Source organism: Eublepharis macularius, chromosome 19 (genome assembly GCF_028583425.1).
Source record: "Eublepharis macularius isolate TG4126 chromosome 19, MPM_Emac_v1.0, whole genome shotgun sequence".
Lineage (NCBI taxonomy): Eukaryota > Metazoa > Chordata > Lepidosauria > Squamata > Eublepharidae > Eublepharis > Eublepharis macularius.
In genome coordinates this window covers 2,288,384-2,309,373 of record NC_072808.1, presented here as the reverse complement: position 1 = coordinate 2,309,373, position 20,990 = coordinate 2,288,384, and the positions used below count along the sequence as shown (strand labels likewise).

At 42.5% G+C, this 20,990-nt stretch overlaps 1 protein-coding gene across 1 annotated transcript in view; it reads left to right on the top strand.

Moving 5' to 3' along the window:
- The first annotated feature begins 145 nt into the window (after positions 1 to 145).
- Positions 146 to 20,990, top strand: part of ERN1 (endoplasmic reticulum to nucleus signaling 1) — a 57,815-nt gene continuing 36,970 nt past the window's right edge. The window contains exons 1-2 of the mRNA XM_055003495.1: positions 146 to 273; positions 18,197 to 18,317. Coding sequence (XP_054859470.1) covers positions 193 to 273; positions 18,197 to 18,317 — 202 coding nt within the window. The 5' untranslated portion in view covers positions 146 to 192. The remainder of the gene's footprint in view (positions 274 to 18,196; positions 18,318 to 20,990) is intronic.

The window sequence follows — 20,990 nt, the reverse complement described above, 5'->3', positions numbered from 1 at the left end:
CCCGTGAGGGGCCAGCTGAGCCGCGGCCTTCCTCCCCTCAGGGCCCAGCCGCCGCCGCGGCCCCGCTCCTCCCTCCCCGCTCCTCCTGACGCGAGGGCCGGGCTCCGCCTCCGAGGAGGCCGGGCCGGACACCGCCAGGGAAGCGCCGCGCCGGGCGGACGGAGGGACGGACGGAGCGAGGGCGCGCCGGCCATGGCGTGGGGAGGCCGCGGCGCCCGGCCCCGGCCGGCCTCCCTCGGGCTGCTGTGGCTGCTGCTCCTGCTGGGCGGCCCGGTAAGGAGGAGCGCCGAGGCGGGAGGCAGGCAGGGACGGACGGGACCCCGAGGAGAGCCGCCCCGGGCCGAGCCCGCGGGTGTCAGCGGGCGGGGACGGGAGCCCCTCTGCTCAGGGGGCCGCCTCGCCTGGCACGGGCAGGGCCAGAGGCTTCACCGCCCCATGTCGCCTTATGGACTCGCCCCTGTGCTTCGTGCGGGCTGACGGCAGCCCCAGAACCGCTTCTGTGCCGCTTCAGCCTTTCTCCCATTCTGCATTGCTAGCATGGCTCCTATTCCGTTCCAGCCTTTCTCCACCGCTGTATTGGATCCTGGCTAATGCCGTGTCTTGTTTATTTACCCAGTGGCACTGTTTATGGAGATGTCCTTGAAATGGACTGTGCTGGTCTCGTACTGTGTAATCCGCCTTGAGTCTCAATGAGAAAGGCGGACTATAAATGACATTAATAACGATGATGATGATCATAATGAGAATCTAAGCAAGACAGGTATCAATTAAAACATCCGTTGGGAAATAGGGTCGGCCAAAGGGCCGTTTTGCACATTTACAAACCCCTTCAGGGGTCTCAGCTGCTCTGCTAATGAGTCAGAGACCAGAGACTTCAACCACAACTTCACCACTATGTGGCCTTACCTACTACCTGTTGTCTTCAATATGCGCTCCTGTGAGCTGCTTGTGCTCCATGCGGTCTAATGTCAGCTCTAGAATTGCTTCTCTTCTGTTGCAGCATTTCTCCAACTGTATTGGATTCTTGCTAATGCCATGTCTTTGTAAACTTGTGTTTGTTTACCCTATGGCACTATTTGTGGAGATGTCCTTGAAATGGTCTGTACTGGTGTCCTACTGTGTAATCCGCCTTGAGCCTCAGTGAGAAAGGTGGACTCTAAGTGACGTAAATAAATAAAGTCACCATCTACCCTCCAAAGTACAAAGTAGCTATGAGCTACCTGTGCTTCACATGGTCTAATGTCAGCCCTAGAATTGCTTCTGTGCTATTTCAGCCTTTCTCCAGCTCTGTATTGGATTCATGCTAATACTATGTCTTGGTAAACTTGTGTCTATTTCTCCTATGGCATTATTCATAGAAATGCCCTTGACTGTGCTGGTCTCACATTGTGTAATCCGCCTTGAGTCTCAGTGACTATAAATGATATAAATACATAAATAAATGGAAGTTGATAGGCTTGGCAGGGTTTCTCACTGTGTTTATGATTGCTCTCTGTTCCGGTTCCACCCCACTCTGGTTCATTTTTACTCTAGGAAGTCTGTGAAGTGAAGGTGTGTGGATGGAGGACCAAAGGTTTTTGCACACAACAAACTGTGTGGTCTGCTGCTTCTAGAGGTGGGATTTGGAACAGGAGCCTGGGAAGAGCGGAATTCAGGGGCAAGCTCTGCCAGGATGTGATGCTGTAGACTATAAATGACATAAATAAAAATAAATTAAAAAATGAGAAGAAGAAAGCTGTGAGGAGAGAAATTCAGAAAGCCCAGCAACACACACAGCCGGTGCCCTCGAGTGAGGGGGAAGGATCAGTCATTGTGGGGGAGATGTGTTTGCTCAGGCTGTGTAATCGGCTGTCTGTGTCATCTTGCCCCTTTCCCTCTTGGGCTGTTAAGTGAACCTAGAATGTGCAACCGCTGCCGTTTAGGGTCAGCCGCCTTTTGCCTGTCGGAGGAAGAACAGGGGATGTTGAAAACCAAACAGCCACCCGAGCTATTTACAGTATGGTGGCAACTTTTCTCCCCCCCCCCCTTACATTGTTCTTTTGTGGACTTCTGCGGGGCATTTCCCCACCTGCCTTTTATTCTGCCTCTTTCCTGGACCAGGGGTGAAAAGACAACTGTCCCTTATATCCTGAAGCCTCCTTGGGAGTCTGAAGGAGACAATGTCAGAATTGTTGCCCCTATTATCCTTTCGATGATGGTGTTGTTGTCCTTACTCCACCTTTCTCGCTGAGATTACACAGTGCAAGTGAAAATACAATATAATCAACAGCTGGGACGTTCACTGATTCATTGTGTGGTGTAGGGGACAAAGGTGTGGAGGAATTGCCTCCTTGACCATAGATATCCACATCGTCTCAGACTGGTTTGAGCCGTGCTAACTGCTGCGTTTCATAGCTGATGATCTTCTTATCCCACCTCCAACTTGGACACTCAGCATTGTGCTGAGGCTCTGAAGTACAATGTGTAGAAAAAGCTCTGCTTTGGTGCAAGAAAGGGGTATTGTCTATTTGGGGAAAGAGGAGCTGCTTTGGTTATCCTGGATTGAGAGGGAAAGTATTGAGAGAGAACATGATTGTACCCGGTTTTGTTGTTGGTTTCTAGGATTCACGCTCTTTACTAGGGCTCTTATTGAGCTTTTGAGCAGAGAATTGGTTGGTCCCTATTTAAGAAAGAGGGACTGAGATCTTCTGCACCAGTATAAACAACTCCATAAATTCAGGGTAGCAGTTGAGTTGCTTGGCCTTCCACGTGATGGGATGAACATTGTGCCTCTTTAGCCCTGCGTCCCTGTCTCAAGCAGGAGTGACTCGTGCTCCTTTTGCTGTGGTGGTTTTTGTCAGTTCTAGAAATGTTTGAACTATTTCTCATGCAATTTTGGTTAATTTAGATGCATCATCGTTTTATGGATCTTCACAGAGAAGGCTGTTCAGTCAATTGAATGTCTTTGGATAATTGCCGTTATCCTGTTTTTGTTCCTCAGCTCTGTCTATGTACTGTTTTTATTTTTCCGTATGCTATTTTCTGTTTTATAAGTTACACTTGGAGCTCTGGCTACTGTATAATAATGCCTCTGGAACATAAATATTATTTATACCTCACTTTCTCTCTTGGTTCAAGGTGGCTCAAGGCATCTACTTTGCAGATGTTTAACAATGCCAGAACTATTTACCAGGATATATATATATATTTTTTAAAAAATCTGGAATAATCAGTAAAAATGACTTGTAGTGATCAAGGATATATCAAAAAAATTGGCACTCGTCCAGGGTCATTACCCAGAGACAGGCAATTGCAAGCCATCTCTGAAGTTTCATGGCTTGAAAACCCTACAGGGTTACCGTAAGCCCGCTGCGACTTGACAGCACTTTTTACCACCACCAGAGCAAACCAGACACTCTTCACGCTTTTCTGTCATTTTGAGCACAACTGTTTCATTCATTTTTTTTTTACTTTGTACTGCCTTAGAAAATGGATTACAGCATTTCTTCCTTCTTAAGTTATTCAACTCCTTTCTAACTCAGAGTCAGAAAGGAGATGGATGACAGTAGCAAAGATAAGTGCCCTTCCAGGCAAACAGAAAACAAGCTGTTGAAGTACCTTCCCTTGAGGATGATAGGCCTCCAAGCATATGTGTATTCAGCCATTGCAGGAGTCATAACTAAAATAACCTTATCCCATGTGTTACTGGTGAACAGTTAATATCTGTCGGGCCGTTCTGCATGTGCCCCCCCCCCCACTCCCATCTGTGGGAGTTCTTCTTAGCAGAGGTTACCATGGTACGTGTAGCGTTGCTGGTTTTAGGCATCAGGCTAAAACATTTCTTTTAACTTTTATGTGAAGTTTTTTACTTATGGGCTGTCAGTATCAGGAACATTTCCATAAACAATGCCACAGGGTAAATCGACACACCTTCACAAAGACATAAGTAGGAATCCACTACAACACAGTGGTGAGCTCTATGGACTCCCTGTCCCATATGATATTGGAATGCCCTCGTTATAACTTTTACCACAAATTGTGTCTTGCTCCTGTTTCTACTAAATTACTTCCTGCTGTATTAAAAAATAATATAGTTCCCTATCTGCCAGTAGATAGAGACCCAAGGACTATGATGGCTTTGGCCAAGTATCCACCATATTTTCTTTAAAGAAATAAAGACTCCTTATCCGCTGCATTGGTTCAAAGGAGCTTGAAAGAAAAGGAAACGCTTAGCACAAATGGGAGCATTGTGAAAAACCCAGATCTGCAGGCTGTCTCGAAAGGTTCTCATTGCAATCCTAAAGTGAGTTATTTCAGTCTAAGCCCATTGAAATCAATGGGCTTAGACTGGAGTAACTCTGCTTATGATTGTGCTGTTTGGACCTTTGCCTGCAGAGCCGGCTTATTGTTGGTTTCAGTATATGATTACTGACTGTGTAAAGTTAAGTGTGCCTGTTGTGAGCACCCCTGAGACACCAGCAGCAACTGCAGAAGTCCTGGTTCTTTGGTGCAGGTGCTTTTACGATGCACCTGCAGTACCAGAGAAAGCGGCATGTGTCTTGGGTATGGGCCACAGCTGCGATATTCTAGAACTGGTCTGGCCGCCTGTATGTTTATCTTGGCACATACAGCTGCTGCCTTTTGATGGGTATATGAAAAATGATAAATTCTTAAGGCATGGCTCTGTTTCCTCTCTCCCTCTTAGGTTCTTGAAAGACAGCTGCACATACCAGTAGTCGCGTAGTGTGTATTGAAGAAGAGCTGGATCAGACCATTAGCTTTAATTAAAACACTTATAGATATCCCCCAGAGTTAGAGGTGAAGCCATAAGCTGCTGCCTCTTGAGATACTTAGGGAGCAATCCTAAGTGGGTCTATTCAGAAGTAAGACCCATTTTATTCACTGGGGCTTGCTTCCAGGAAAGCACTCTTTAAGATTGCAGCCTACAACCTACAGTTTTGTCTGTTCAAATTATGTAAGAAACTTGAGTGCAGGGGCCATCTTTGTGGTTTTAAAAAAGGAAGTTTCTGTAGAGATAGCAGTGTAAGGGGTTTTTTTGCAACAAAACCAACTCTGTTTGTGGCACTTTAAACACTTGATTTAAAAGGAAGTTTTACATTAGTTTGGCTTAGAAAACATATATATAGACCTCTTTGTGCAGGTACAGATGGCTTGGATCCTAAAGTGGCTGCTGTTCCATCGGCAAGCTGTTGGGGACCCTATTTAGGTAGAAAGGTGGCATACAAATGTTTTAAATAAATACAAACAAATGAGTTTTCCATCTGCGGAGGGAGATTTTCATATTATTTGGGTTTTTTTGCCAATTCCCTTTTCCCGCTTCAGGCTTCCATTTTGCCCCTTACACTGTTCCTGAAGTCCACTGTCCCAAAGAAGCACTTTGGGGGAGGGACAGACGCTATAGTGGAAGAGGAGAGGCGGAGAAGAGGCCTCCATTAGGATCCAAGATGCTGCAACTACTGGGGAGAGTGGACAAAAAAATCGAATGAATGAATGAATGACAAAATCGAATGAATGTCTGGAGGGAAAGCTCAAAAACGCGTATCCCGTTAGTACAAGTAACGTAATTTCACTGACCATTCTGAAAAGATTTCCTTCATTCTTTTATCTTAAATGCTTTTGTGGTCTTCCTTCCCTTTCCTCTAGTTTTCACACCTCTACAGGGAACTATAGTGATTTTTGGAGATCGTATTTCTTGAGTAGCCTGCAATTCCTAGAGCTCGGTGATAGCAGTACTATTATAAGGAGTGTGCGTTGTTTGTGTGTTGTGGGTGTGTTGGGCTTGGGGTTAAGATCTGTTGCGTGTTCAACCCCACTCAACCAGGAAGCTGATGTTGTACCACAATCTAATCCACAGGGCTGGAATGATTGCACTTCATAGTTACGAGATCTGCGACGATCCAAATATGTGTTTAAGGTTTATTTTCGCTTCTATTGAAAAGTATTTTCTTCTGACTGTTTCCCTTTCAGCATAAATAATGCTGTCAGAAATATCTGCTGCCTGTACTGCATTAAAGATATTTTAGTGACTTGTTGTTTTTTCCCCCAAGTCTTCGTGCTGTCAGCCTGTAACCTAGCAATGTAATTAGAGCACTAGCCGACAAAATAAGCTCCATGAATCATAGGGCATATATGATGTGATCGTGCCGGTTGTGTTAGTTATTGTGCCGAAGCTCTCTTAAAAATGTTTTGCCTTGCCCGTATGTGCAGTGCTTGTTCCGAGTAACACGATTTACATTTCAGCAGTTTGTTGATGCTCGCTCTGTGCTTTCATCAGAGCTGATAGAGGTGTGTTCACTCAGAGCCTCAATTCGATGAAATATTTGCAAAGGTGACTATACAGTTTGACCCTGCATTCTGCTCACGATCTGAGTCAACGCATTCAGCATTTTGCCTTTCTTTCTGTGTCAGACGTGGCAAAGGAGACAGAAGATAGTCTTGTCTTGGAATTGTGCCCAAAGAGAGATTGGGGGCCTTGGCTCCTCAACTTCCTCTGCAGTCCTTTATATGCTTCCCCCCTTACCTCAGGAGAACTGAACCAGAAAACTGGTATATTCCTAATCCTACTAAACTGACAGTGCAATCCTAAACTGTCTAAGACTATAGACTTCAGTGGATTTACAAGTAGAAGGTTATAGCCCTGTTGAGGATTGCACAACAAATCGGCTAAAGAGCAAACTTGCTATCTCTTGCATTCAGATAAGAACTGGGTTATCCTGGTTTGGTCTTTCACTTGGCCATTCACTGATGAAGTGGGCAGCTGAGAGAATATGCAAAGCCAGAACTACTTCCGATCTCTCCTGAGTATAATTCCAGCACTGGGAGAATGGAAATATAATCTGAACAAGGTGTTACGCCTAACTGATAAATTGCAATCGTTTTGGTTTATAGATGATAACACACAATCTTGTCTTAACCCGTAAAAACATCTTTAGAGACTTTCCTTGGTAAAATAACAATGAATTAGAGGCATTGTGGATCATTTACTGACGAACGCTAACAATCCTATTTTGTGATCTTCTTCATTGCCACTGCACTGCTGCCACTGCAAAGCCACGATTGGAGGCCTTTATCCCAACATCCCTCTCCAATATTTACGCAGCTGTAGTCATTTAGCAGTCTGACTTTGGTTTTTGCTCCTGATCAGCCATGCTATAAGGGTATGTGTTCGACAGTACCATGAATGATGGTTGGGTCCAGAACCATATGTGCAACAAGATTAGGTCCTGGTCATGTTTACATCCGGGGCTGTGCTACAGCAATCTCTTGTGCATGTAGTGAGATGATCTCTGTATAGCCAGCCACCCCTTATTTGCACGGGGTGAAGGTGGTTTTTTTGAAATCTGAAATCTCTGCTTCATGGCTGCCTCATTGCTTCAGTCTTACTTAAAAGCCAATGACTAAAGGCTCAGCGAATTACGTGTATAGAAGAACCTGTGGATGTTTGCAGGTTTGTAACTCGTTTGAAGACAAGAGGGAATAAGGAAACAGTCCAAATCTTTAATTGATTATGATCTTCTGAAGAATGTGGTGAAACTTAGTAAAGTTTTGAAAAGTCACCTACCCTCAGGTTTCAGTGAAAGGTTATGAATGTACCTTTGGTAAATAACTTCCTTGACTTGTTCTAAATGTTAGATAATGCTTGATCTGAATGTCAAATGGGACTGTTCATTCTATCATTTGACTTTTTAGTAATGTAGAAAAGGCGTGGAAGTGACATGGTTCATGTCTCGGGCAAAGCCTCTGCAGAATGTAAAAAATGCTCTTGTGCTTAGCATAAAGTGGTCAGTCTGTGGTTTTCACAATATTCCCCCTTTTGTGATGCACTTGGCTTTTTTACAGCCGTATCACAGCAAGAATGTGCAGTTCTGCTCTCGAATCCAAACTCAGATGTCTCTGGATTGTAAAGGAGAGCGAGCAGAGAGTGAACATAAAGTTTGCCCAAGGAAGAGACCAAGTGCACATCACATAGATTTATGAATGGAAATGTGACCGGGAATACAGACTGTAGTTAAGGAGGTAGATCGGTTCTGTCTCTCCTATTCAGGAATTATTCGGGAGGGCTTTTTCACTCCAGCCGTAAGGCTGTGCTGTAAGGAAATGGTTCAGAGAGGAGCTTCGGTAAAGGGACAGGGACTATATGATCCTACTGGTTAGTTTTGTCATCGTTTTATAGGTAGCGTCAAATTACTTTTTGTTGTTGTTTCAGCAATGTTTCATCCCTTTATTCCTGTATTTAATTTAATGCTTCTTTTCAAATTTCTACTATGCCTACCCTATTGCATTGTATTCCTGTATTTGAATTCAATGCTTTTGTCCCCAAATGTCTGCTGTGCACACCCTATTGTGTTGTTTTTGAATATCACAAGGACTTACGCTGTGCGATCCACCTTGGGTCTCAGCAAGAAGGGCAGACTATAAATAAATAAATAACTATTGGCAGCCTTATGTCTTTGATCCAAATTGCCACACATGATGTTCTGTGAGTGAGATTTTTATTGGTTTCCTACTGGTGGCAAGGCAGCCCCCTCCCCGTCCCCACCAATAGCTCCTTGGAGGTTAAGAGAAGAAGTAAAAAATGGCTCTCACCCTTCCCCCAGGTGTGAATGGGTCCCTCCAGATCCCAGCCAGTGATAGGAGGACCTTTGTTTGGCTGTCTCTTGCTAACTTTAGTGAAGCAAGAGACTTGTCCTAAAAGACAAATACCGCATATGTATTCCCTATTGATAATGCAGGCTCTGTTTCCTGTCAATTATAGTATTATGTGAAAGTCTTCCAAGTTCCCCTTTCTGTGGAAGTCTTACGAGTTCCCCATCCTCAGAAGATGTTGCAATTCTAGAATCAGTCGTGTAGCAAGAGCGCAGTCTGTGAACTGCAAGGTCTGCTTGCACATAAACAGTCTTCTTTCTCCTCCTCCCAAGTTTCTTGCATTCTGAAGTTATTTCTTCAAAGAATTTGGGGTAATAAGATACTGGATGGCAGTGTTTATAGAGGCTGAAAGAGTAGTTTGAACGGGCAGTGTTTATTGCTAGAAAGGAGGAGATTCATTTTGAGTGCTTTTCTAGGTAAAATTAAAATATTTATTATACAATGTGCAGTTTAGGAATTCTTTCATAGGTCCTCTTTGTAATAATCGTTTTTAAGTTGCTATTTGAACTTTGACATGTATATGTTTATGAATGGTAAGTGAAGGACCAGACTAATTTGTACCTTATTTGCATACCGGCAACACATTTCACATATCATCTTTGTGATCATGATGTAGTTAACTAGCCATTAATTAATCCTACAATCCTCCGTAGCCTTGTGCATGAAAAACGTGAGATATTACTTGAAAAATATTTCTATATGAACTTAAGAATCTTGACAATTGGATGACCTCATGAAATTTGTTCTGTTTTTTACTGCTTTTTGGTTTCTTTAATATTTTAGCTGTATATTCTTCATCTGCTCATCCTGCTCTTTCTGAATCCTGCAAACGCATTCCCCCCCCTTCCCATTTCTCTTTTCTCCTTCCTTCCTTTGCTATTCAAGCTTCATCTTGCAGGAGCATATTAATTAATTAATGGAAAGAATAAAGTGTTCTAGCAGGAGGAGTTCATATTCTTCCAGTGATCTCATATGTTTAAAAACAGTATTGAAATAAGTAATTAATTGCTTAAAAGCTTGAAAAGATTGAAATTGGGGCACTAGGAAAAGTAGCTCTCAACAAGACAATAAGAAACATTTTTAAAGAATATATGAACGATTTTAGGCAGCTGTCGATTAATTAAAAATGTACTGAACAGTGCTAGTTTTAGTAGCCCTGAGTCATGCTTTTCAAATCTTGGCTAGAAGGTAGTAGGAAAATAAAGTTGCCCAGTGGTCCTTGCGTATGTTAGAGCATGATGATTTCATGTCACTCTCAGCATGGACGCTTCTTGTGTCTGACAGCACAGGAATTTTCCATGTTTTCACCCGATAGCGGAGGTCTCTGTATCTGGTCATATTCCACCCAAGAGGTACAGGAATGCGTAATTTCACACAGCAAGTAAGGGGCCGGTTGTTTGAATGCTCTTCTCGGAGTGGGAGAAGGTTATAATTTTGCCTTACGTGCTGGTTTTAATTGTGTTAGGATTCTTTTACCTGAAGCAATATTCAACCCACTGCAGCTTAAAGTGGCATAGTCCAGCAACAGCTTGCATCTGGTCATTGTGATTGGACTTCTTTTGTCATAGCACCTATATCTGAGCGTGGTACCCCCACAATGTGATCCTATCCTTATATGCATAATTCACACTTCTGTTTAACACAAAGTAAATTCCTTATTTCAGATAGCCCTGCTCTTTATTTTGGAATATATATTCTGCGTTGCTCAACATAAATGACTTCCTAATAAGACACATTCGTCTTTTCCCCCGATGCATGCATGCCTATATGATGGCCATGCTGAGCCTACATGTGGTTGGAGTAAGAATAAAGACAAATACAACCTTTAATGCAACTTTTAGCTTTGAAAGGTGATGATTTTAAATGGGCATTTTTCCTGCTCCTTGTTGGCTACATGCCCGCTGTTAACACCTGTGCTTGCATGGACTGTTGGTACTCTAAAACTCCGTTCTCTAATGTTGGACATTTCACTGTGGAATTTGCCAAGTAACAAATGAATGCACATACGGAATGTCAGATTTTGTAACTATTTATTGTATATTTATTGCATTAATTATTGTATTTATAACATTGATTTAAGCACTTTTGCACTTTGCACATTGATAAAATTGTGAAATAAGTATACAATTGCCTTTTGATTGTATTACTCCTGGAATTGTTTCCCCCTTGTTGAGAGAAGCAGTTGCCAGCCCAAAAGTCTCAAAGACGTTTTGTTTTGTCCCTCTTTGGCAGGCAGTTGACTAATGGCAGGATCTTATGGTCTGTTTAGGTGATGAAAAGCAAATTTAGACTTAGCCTTTGGCGTTTTAATAAATAAAAATTAACTACATTTCTTCCACATCAAGAGTGTATGGATTGCTGCTAGGAAGTGAGTAATAATTAGATGCAACCCCTATAGAGGAACTGAGGGATGTTTAATTTCAAAATGAGGAAAAAGTATATCACATGGAATCTCACTTCCATGTTCCAGAAATATATATAAAAATAATCTGGTATTCTGTCTGCCGAATAAGCACGCTTGCACAGCATAATACTGTATATTGTATCAAGGGCTGCCCAAAGCTTTATGAAATGGCCATTTTCATGTCCACATGGACATATTCCAGTGCTTTGGCATCCAAACTGAAGTGGAGTTTTTTGGATCATCCACACACTATCGTTTTCTAATCATCTACTTCCCTGGACTGGGAGTTGCACATTTTCAAAACTCCACCCGTATTGGCACGATTTTCCTTCGGTCAGCCCATTTTCTCTCCTGTGCCACCAGAGGGCTTTTGGGGGGGTTAAAAAAAGTAACTGCTCTAGCGCTATAATGTTATAGCAGCTAACATTTGTTTTTAAGCCCTCGGGGGCACTGCTAGGGGGAGGATTCAGAAAAAAGGGTGCCTGACGAAGGAAAGCGGGCAGAAAAATCCCGTGGGAATGTTCTCTTGACAATGTAAATGTCACGCGTAGAATCCTTGCTATGTGGATGCAACCAGTATTCAATATAGTACGAACTGCATACCAGACAACCAGATTCCTTACGGTACATTGCAATTGGTTAGAAAGAGTACACAGCCAATCAGTGTTTTGATTGTTTGAACCATGAGAGGGGGGAACTTGCCTGAGGGCCAAGCTAGATGGGCAGGCTTTTAAAGAGTTGGGTCTGGGTTCCCCAGCCCAACTCAGGTTTCCGCAGCCATACAGCAGTTAAAACATAAATAGCTGTTAAAAAAATAAATGAGAGCCCAAAAGGCCTCAGAATGGCTCCACCCGGGGGGGAGGGACTCCTCCCTCCCCCCTCAAGCTGTTTCCCTGTGTTACAATAGCATGGGAGGAGTCCCCCCCCCCCAAATTTTTACTGGTCCATGTGCACAGAATACTCCATACGGACCAGAAAAATCAAGGGGAAAGCTCCCCCCCCCTACTATTTTGACACAGGAGGGGAATGGCTTGAGGGAAGAGCCTCTCCTCCCCCCTGCAGAGGCATTCTGAGGCCGTTTAGGATCTCCTTTATAATAACAACAACATTTGATTTATATACCGCTCTTCAGGACAACTCAACAACCCGCTCAGAGCGGTTTACCAAGTATGTTGTTATTATCCCCACAACAATCACCCTGTGAAGTGGGTAGGGCTGAGAGAGCTCTGAGAGAGCTGTGACTGGCCCAAGGTCACCCAGCTGGCTTCAAGCGGAGGAGTGGGGAATCAAACCTGGCTCTCCAGATTAGAGTCCTGCCTATCTTAACCACTACACCAAACTGGCTCTCACAGCATTTTTAACAACTACTCCCCAAAGCTGCTGTATAACTGCAGGGAATTCAAGTTGGGTCTGATGAACCCAGACCCAACTCTTTAAAAACCTGCATGTCTAGCTTGGGCCTCAGAATGCTTGGAAGATTTGCCTGCTCCGTTATTCCTTCCTTTAATCCCAGGGTGGGGTAAGTATTTCACCCAACAGATCACAAACAGTGTCGAGGAAAGTTGTACATGCTTCTCTGGTCAAGAAGAAGCTATATCCCTATAGAGTTTTTTCTTTGTAAAGAAAAATTCCTATTTTCTTAGTTATCTTTTGTGGTTATGAGTGATGTAAAATACAAGCCAGAATTGGAGCAGTTAAGGTGTTGCTCAACTTGAGTTATTTCTTGGAAAACACACACTTCTGTTCTTCTGTTGCTGGCAGTAAACATTGTCAGTTAGATCTTAGGCAGAGGGTGCTAGCCAAAGCAAATATTGCAGGAGAAAAAGACATTTTCTTTTGGTAGATGAAGGGATGTCATTTATTCCATAGGGGTGGGAAACGGCCAACTGCTTCACAGTCGGTTTATTTATTGGTAGTTGATACCAGTGAGAATATTTTGTGATAACTTAAATTTACCCGATTAAAGATTACTGTGGGTCAAGAGAGTGGAATTATGCTTCACTGCGGTTTGGTTGCTGTAGGAATACTTTGAGATCTACAATGAGAGTCAGTACCATACGGGAAACAGAATTGTTGATGAGCAAAATAGAGAAATTGTTAAAGTAATGGAGAGTATCTAGCTCAATTAACTCTCCTGTTTCTAATTATGTCCTTCAGATGTGATCTCGGAGAGACCGGTGAAACTGTACAAACAGAAGCGAACTCTCCTACAGTAGTTAAACAAACAGCTAACAGCCAGGATTTGTGCATCCTGTTTCTGACTCTTTCATTATCTGTCTGTTAACTCCTGAGAAAGTCTGTGTCTTGGCTTGCTCTTACCAGTTCATAAAAGTCCTGTTCACAACTGCAGCAGTGGAGACAACGGGGAAGTGCTGTACAAAGCGTGTGTGTAGCAAAATAGATTCGATCTATCAGAAAATTCACCTAAGAATTAGTTCAAATCGAATAAAAATAGTTTTGTCAAACAGCGGCCGACTCCCTAGAAATGAAGTTTGGTTTATGTAGGTAATTTTCCAACTGGAACAGGAAGAAAAGAGGAGGCTCTGTGACTCTGAAGAAGTTGCCACTCTTTTTCTTCTTAATCAGCAATTTTGAAAGGTGGATATGTAGAAATTGACCTTACATGGTAGATCAGTTCACTCTATGACAGTATATTGCAGGATATACACTATGACTGATACAAAAATTATTCAGACTGCCCGGTAGAAGCTCAGCCAGTAAAATATATTATCTTAGAGAATATCGTTTGGAAGATCAGTATAACGACTATCCCAAACCGAGAGAATTTACACAATCTAGAAATTCCAGTGCCCTCTTTTACAGTCACAACCTGTAGTGGTTCTTATTGTGCCTTTCGTCTACATATTTGGTCTACCTGCAAGATTTCCTAACTGATCAGAAAAATGTGTATCAGAATTTCATAGTTCTGCTTGCAGTTAAAAACCTGTGAACAATTTCCCCCCTGTTGTCAAATATAAACAGGAAATACTTTGAGGCGAAGACTGATTATTTTTCTGTATTTTGTTTTATAAAACATGATAATGGTATCGCTTAAATAAACTTTAGCTCCTTCTTTTGAAGTTTACATATAATATATTTCAATGTTGTCTTATAGTACAATCCTATGCACACTTACCTGTGGGTTAATGCCATTGAACATAGTGGGATTTACTTCTGAGTAACAAGCATAGGATTAGTAATATTTATGTAAAGCAGGCCCCTATTAGAATCCATATATAAATATATCATGGTGTTATCATCTCTCATTATTCATTCCTGGAGTAGACCATTTTAAGGAACATAAGAAATGTGGACCGTGCTATTTTGCATAATGTTGGTCTCACAACAGAATATTCACGTACATTGCTGGCCTCCAACGCAAGGCAAGTAAAGCAGGGCTTGTGTTGATCTCATTAGTCTATATCTTGTTCTGACAGCATACCGGTATGCCTATGCCTGCTGAGGCTAGTTAGGCTAAAATACACGGATTTCATCCTGTAAACAGTTTCAGTGAGGCATCTTATTTATACTTACTTGGGTAAAGTCATCTTCACCTCAGTGGGCCGTACTTGCGAGCAAATATTTATAGAATAGGTTTGCCTGCCGTTCTATATTATGTAATGTTTAAAGTTGTTACGTTGAGAAGTACATCTTACGGCTGCTTTGCACAACTGCATGTTTTCCCATGTGTTTGAGGCACATCTTCCCTTTAAGCATTACAAGAAAGATAATGGTTGACACACACGAATCTCATCTCTGTTCCTGTGCCCATTTTCAAAAAGGAAAGGAAAAGATAAAACATGCATTGTGGGGATAATAATAACACTAACTTGTTCACCGCTCTGGGTGGGGCACTAATCTGTCTAGAAGAGCAGTATATAAGTGCAGTTATTATTATTATCACTACTACTACTACTACTACTACTACTACTACTACTACTACTACTACTACTACTGCTACTGCTACTACTCTTTAAATGTAGAAACCTGTTGTGTGGTTTGTTATATTTTTGTCCTGCTTTGCTGGAAAAATTGACTCCCAAAGCAGCATGCAAGAATAAAAAAATCCATTAGAAATTATATTAAAATTCGGTGCAACATGTTCCTTGAGTAAGGGATTCTCATCTGGGATGGATCCAGGCACATTAGATGGGTGCCTTACAGACCGAGGCACCAGTATGAAATTAGGTGTATACGTTCATGAGAAAGTACAAACTTCATGATCACACTCAATTTCGACTTGTTGCATCAGTTTTCAAGAGGATTAGGAACAAGTGGATCCTTTCAAACCCTTGTGCTCTGGTTAATGTGATTTTGTAGACTTCTTGAGAAATTCATTTTGGCACATAATTCTTACGGGTGCATTAATTTGTTTTATTTAAAAAACTTCTCCTAGGCCTACACGTTTTATTTGTGTCATTTCATGTTACTTCTGGAATTTTAAAATCTCTGATACATAAATAATAATAACAACTGTGCTTCTGGACAGATTAGTGGCCCACCCAGAGCAGTGAACAAGCATTAATAACAACAACAATAACAACAACTGTGCTTATATACCGCTCTTCTAGATAGATTAATGCCTCACTCAGAGTGGCGAACAAGTTAGTGGTATTATTATCCCCACAATACAGCTGGGGAGCTGGGGCTGAGAGGAGGGGCTTACCCAAGGCCACCTACTGAGCTCATGGCAGTAGTGGGATTCGAACCAGTAGAGTGCTGATTCGCAGCCGAACCACTTAACCACTGTGCTACAGCAGCTACATAATTTTCAATACTCTGGAGTCTGGGTTGGATCCTTCAGTTTGCAGAATCAGGTTTTTTTTGCCATCCCCTTCCTCCAACAGTTCATGTGGCCCTTTATAAGACATTGGTCAGAGACCCCCCTGTGGATGACCTGTGACATGGGGGGGCAATGAGAGTGGGGGGTCTGGTGAAATCACCCCTCCTCCTCCTGCCAGTGGAGCTTCTGCTTGAACAAGAGGGAGGGGTGACACATTCTCTCCCCTCGCTGCAATCCCCCCCCCCGATATGGCTTTTCATTTATGCCTCCTCAGTATCCAACAGTGTCCTTTCAGGGGTTGTTGTGGTAAGGGGGAGGCAGGGAATTTTCAGGATCCAAACCTGAAAATCTGATATAGTTTAGTTCTGGACACACAGAGACATTTTCTACTCCACATACTGTGCTTCATTTCATTATAGTTTACATCAGTTATTGTTTCAGACCATAGTACAGAATCGCTTCTCTTGTGGCTGTTCATGTCTGCTGCGTGGCACAGAAAGGGAGCCTGAGGAAGCTGGGAATTTCTTGTACAAAACCCAGGGAAGGAGGAAAGCTAAGTTGTTCCACCTCCTACAAGGTAAAACCTTGGAAGTGGCAGCTAGGTTTAGTATCCCCGGAGCATGAAGGGGGTGGCAAATAGAGGTTAAAGGATACCACGGTGGTGCCCTCGCATGGCAACCCCTCTGAGAGGCAACGAAGTGTGCCAGCCAGGCTGTGCCCAGCAGAGATGGTTGTTACAGCTTTGTAATTTTATTTTAAAGGGCTATACTGGATTACTAATAGACTGGAAAATGCAAAACTTTTCAAGAACGGAGATGGAATGTGTCAAAGTTTGTTGACATTCTAGTACTGTTCTGAACACATTCTGCTGTCACGGAAAGATTTGATTGGCCAGAATGTCACTCTTTATTGGATGCTGTAATAATTATGAAAGTTGCAACTGGTTGCCCATTGCCAACAATAGTAACCTGAAATTTAAATATACTTCTGAAACTTTACGATTGTGACAGCTGCCTAAGCCATAAAGCAGTTGTTTGAATTACAATTTAACACTCATAACACAGTGCGCATGTAGGTAGTGTTTGGTTTTGTGGGTTTTTTGGTGGTGGTTGTCGCTTGGTTCGAAAAAAATACTTTTAAAAAATATGGTGGATTTACAGAGAAAGGTAATGCAGATTTATGTCTGCCATTGAGAATGTATTGATCTTCAAGCTATTCAGTCAACATACGCTTGTGATGTCCAAGACACAGATGCCAGACACATCTCCGATAAGTTTCTTAGTAATCGGACAGCCAGTAGAGCGGGAGTGGGTTGTAGGGCCATATCGCTTTCATCTTTGCCTTCTGCACTCGCTCTCGGTTTGTTTCTGGGCCAAAGTCAAGCTGCTGTTGTTGACCTTGGAAGCCCTATGCAGTCTTGGGCCAGAATTCTTTAATAAGCAACCTACCCAACCACTACAGGCATTTTCTGAGACCCCGGCCTTCTGAGATTAGATGGGTGGCACTAGCAAACCAAGAGAGGGCTTTCTCTGTCATGGCACCAAGGGATCCCGTTCCCAGGGATATTTGTCTGTCCCCTTTTTCTTGAACCAGTGGATGAAGACTTTTTTGTTTCTGTTGGCATTCCCTCAATGATCGCTCCCTTCCAGCCCTATGTTTTAATTGATGGTTCTGTGACTTTATACAGGTGTCTTTTAGCATTTGTTTTAACTCCTTTTATGATGGGTTTTTATATTGCTCGGTTTTTAGTTATTAGATGCCTTGTTGGTCTTGATTGTGCTGAAAGGTGGGATTTAAATCCTGTGAAATAAAAAATAAAATAAATAGCATGGGGCACAACATAGCGTGGGGCGCAGTGCCATGCCCAAAATCTGCTTCCTAAGGCAGCCGCTCCTCGATCATGGCAGGGTGCTTCTGCAGTTGGTATTCGCAGTGACCTAAGGGCAAGGGACAGCTGGTTTTCATGGACAGACTTTGAGACAGAAGAGGTGAGCTTCAGCCAAAACGTGAAGCCGATTTTGAACTTTTGTTCTTATATTGTTGAGTGCATTGGAAAATGACATTAACCTCTCTTCCGTCTCCCTTCTGGCAATCCCTGAACTGAACAGCCAAAGTGGCAGAAATATTGTTGCAGCAATGCAAAGTACCATTAAAGTTGGCGATGGGGCACATGGACTTCACAAAGGACCTGTGAGGACCTCCTTCAGCTGTTCAAGTTGCTTTGCTTAATTAGACCATTTATCTTGAAGGGAAAGCTGAGCAGGGGTAGGGGAAGTTGTAGTTCTTGCCTTTTTTTTTTACTGCCTGTTATCCTATAACTTTCCTCAGCCAACATTAAATGTGTTTCTTTTTTGTTTCCCTAGAGCTGTGGGAATGCCGGTTCAGTGACTCTTCCAGAGACACTACTGTTTGTTTCAACTCTGGATGGGAACTTGCATGCCGTGAGCAAGAGGACGGGGTCAATTAAGTGGACTTTAAAAGAAGGTGAGTTCAAGACGTCGTCTCCCCTGTGGTAACTGTGAACATGGCCTGCATTCCTGATCCCATGTATGTTTACTTAGATGGTGATCATATGGGTGTGTGTGTGTGTGTGTGTGTGTGTGTGTCCGTCCGTCCGTCCGTCCGTCCGTCCAACTTATAGCCATCAGGGGGTTTTCCAGGCAAGTGAAAAGCAGAGATGGTTTGCAATTGCATTCTTCTGCTGAGCAACCACAATCTTCCTTGGTGGGCTCCCACCCAAGTACTGACTCTGCTTAGCTTCCAAGATCAGGCTATACCATGCCACTCCCCCCCCCCAACCCCGATTTAAATGGCATTTATTCACAAATATGCTTGCCTGGATTTGCTGCATAGCGGTATAATCCTATGTAAAATTATTCTGCATAGGATAACACTCTAAATCTGCTGTCTTCCTAAAAGGACAGCTTCTGGTCAAAAATAATAATGGTGTAATTTTTAAAAAAATACATGCATTTAACTTTTGACTCTTCAGAGCATTTAGGTTTTGAGTATTAATCTGGATTCTCTTCTAGCATGAATTGTATCATGCTGGAATACAACACCAATCACTGTGTTATTAGCCTTTACTGTTAGAGCTTTCTAGAACCAGTGTCATTACTTTTGAGTATCCATTGTATCTTTATCCTGCCTTTCTTCCAAGGAACTCTGTATGATTTAGATTTATAGATACAGATCTCTTGCCCTTCATTTTATCCTCACAACAACTCTACAAGGTAAGTTACTGTGAGAAAATGACTCGCCCAACAAGCTTCAACTTGAGCGAAGAGAATTTGAACCTAGGTCTCTTGGTCTGACCTCCTAATACTTTTTTACCATACTAGCTTTATGACTGGAATGTAGCCCCTCCTTGCGGCTTTGAGGTCCGAGTCTGGACTGGTCCATGGCTTCCCATTTCTGCTGTCTGGATGTTAATCTGGAGTGTTCTAAATTATGGTGTGTCAGTCTCTGTTGCTGCCTGAGAAGGAATGGCTTCTGTGTGCCCATACTGATTGCCTCCGTTCCACAAGGAAACAGCCTGTGAGTGAAACTGCCATCTGGATGTACAACTTTTGCTTATCAGACAAAACCTTACCTTATTTTTTTTTCTTTCTGTAGTGGGCTGTAAAGGTATTCCCTTTGTGCTGGCACACAGCAGATGGTTTTTCATTTAAATTAAGCAGAAACATTTAAAATAAATCTGCTTAGCCATAGATGAACTGTGCAGAAAAGAGAGCACATACTTTATAATGCAACTTTCACTATTTTTGAATGAATTAACTGTATTGTTAAGTCTTAAATAGGGTCCCATGGCGCAGAGTGGTAAGCTGCAGTACTGCAGCCCAAGCTCTGTTCACAACCTGAGTTCGATCCTAGTGGAGGCCAGGTTCAGGTAGCCAGCTCTAGACTCAGCCTTCCATCCTTCTGAGGTTGGAAATGAGTATCCAGTTTCCTGGGGGTAAAGTGTAAATGACTGGGGAAGGCAATGGCAAACCACCCCGTGAAAAGTCTGCCAGGAAGAAGTTGTGATGCGACATCCTCGCATGGGTCAGTAATGACTCGGTGCTTGCACAGGGGACTACCTTTACCTACCTACCTAAGTCTTAAATATAGTTTGCAAATAAAACCTTTAAATAGATCCTCCCAGACAAAAATAGTCTGGATTTTCTGGGATGAGCGTATGCTTTGGGAAGAACTTTAGGGGCTGAGGTGTCCCTGCCAATACCAGCATAAGGTATTTAGTTTATCTGGCTTTTGACCTTTCAAAGGAAATCAGGAGGCAATCTTGCATGAAGCATAACACTGTCAAACTCTCAGGTGACTTGGAGTTTATAAGAATAAAGGGCATACCCAATACAGAAAGATTATTTAAACTGGTTTAGTATTTCTCTGTTTAACTTACTCCATTGTTAAAGGTTGCAAAATGTCAACAATTGAGGCATACAGTTACACTACCTTTCCTCTTTCAAACCATGTTGGTGTTGCCCTGCACGTTTGCAATTCTGGCCGTACCCTGGTTCAGCGCCAGCAAAACCAGGTCGCTCCTAAGCAAACATCAGGTCTGGTGAAGACCAAGAATCTTGCTTCTTTTAAAGCCGAAAAATGATACATCACATCAGGGTAAACAGTCCAGGCTTCCAATGCAATGGGCCCAATCAGATTGTTTACCCGCACCTGTGTGGGAACTCTTTTATTTAGAAGTCCAAAATTACGAATTACGTTGCTACTGTTGTCAACTGGTTCTGTAGCATTACAAATACGTATTTCTCCATTTATATACCATAAGTATAAGGGGGGGGTTTGCTTTGTAAAACTACAGCATTGTTGAATGTGACTCTTGCATGTAAGCAAACAATAAATAAGAGGTTCCAATGAGGAAGGTTGTTGTAGCTAGCAATGACATGGGAATTATTAGTTTGAGTTTTAGAGAAAATGTATTGCAAAATTTCATCGGTATGTTAGAACTGTCAGACTGGATAGTCCAGTTCTAAAGAAAGATTTATTTCATTTGCCATGCTAATCTGGATCCTTATCTGTATGCAGTATACTCAATCCATGTATTGTTCTGTTCTTAGTACTCATTGGTTTGGTTCCATATAGCAATAAAAGCACAGCTTATGAAGAGTCAATAACATTAAGAATGCTTTCAACAGCATTTCT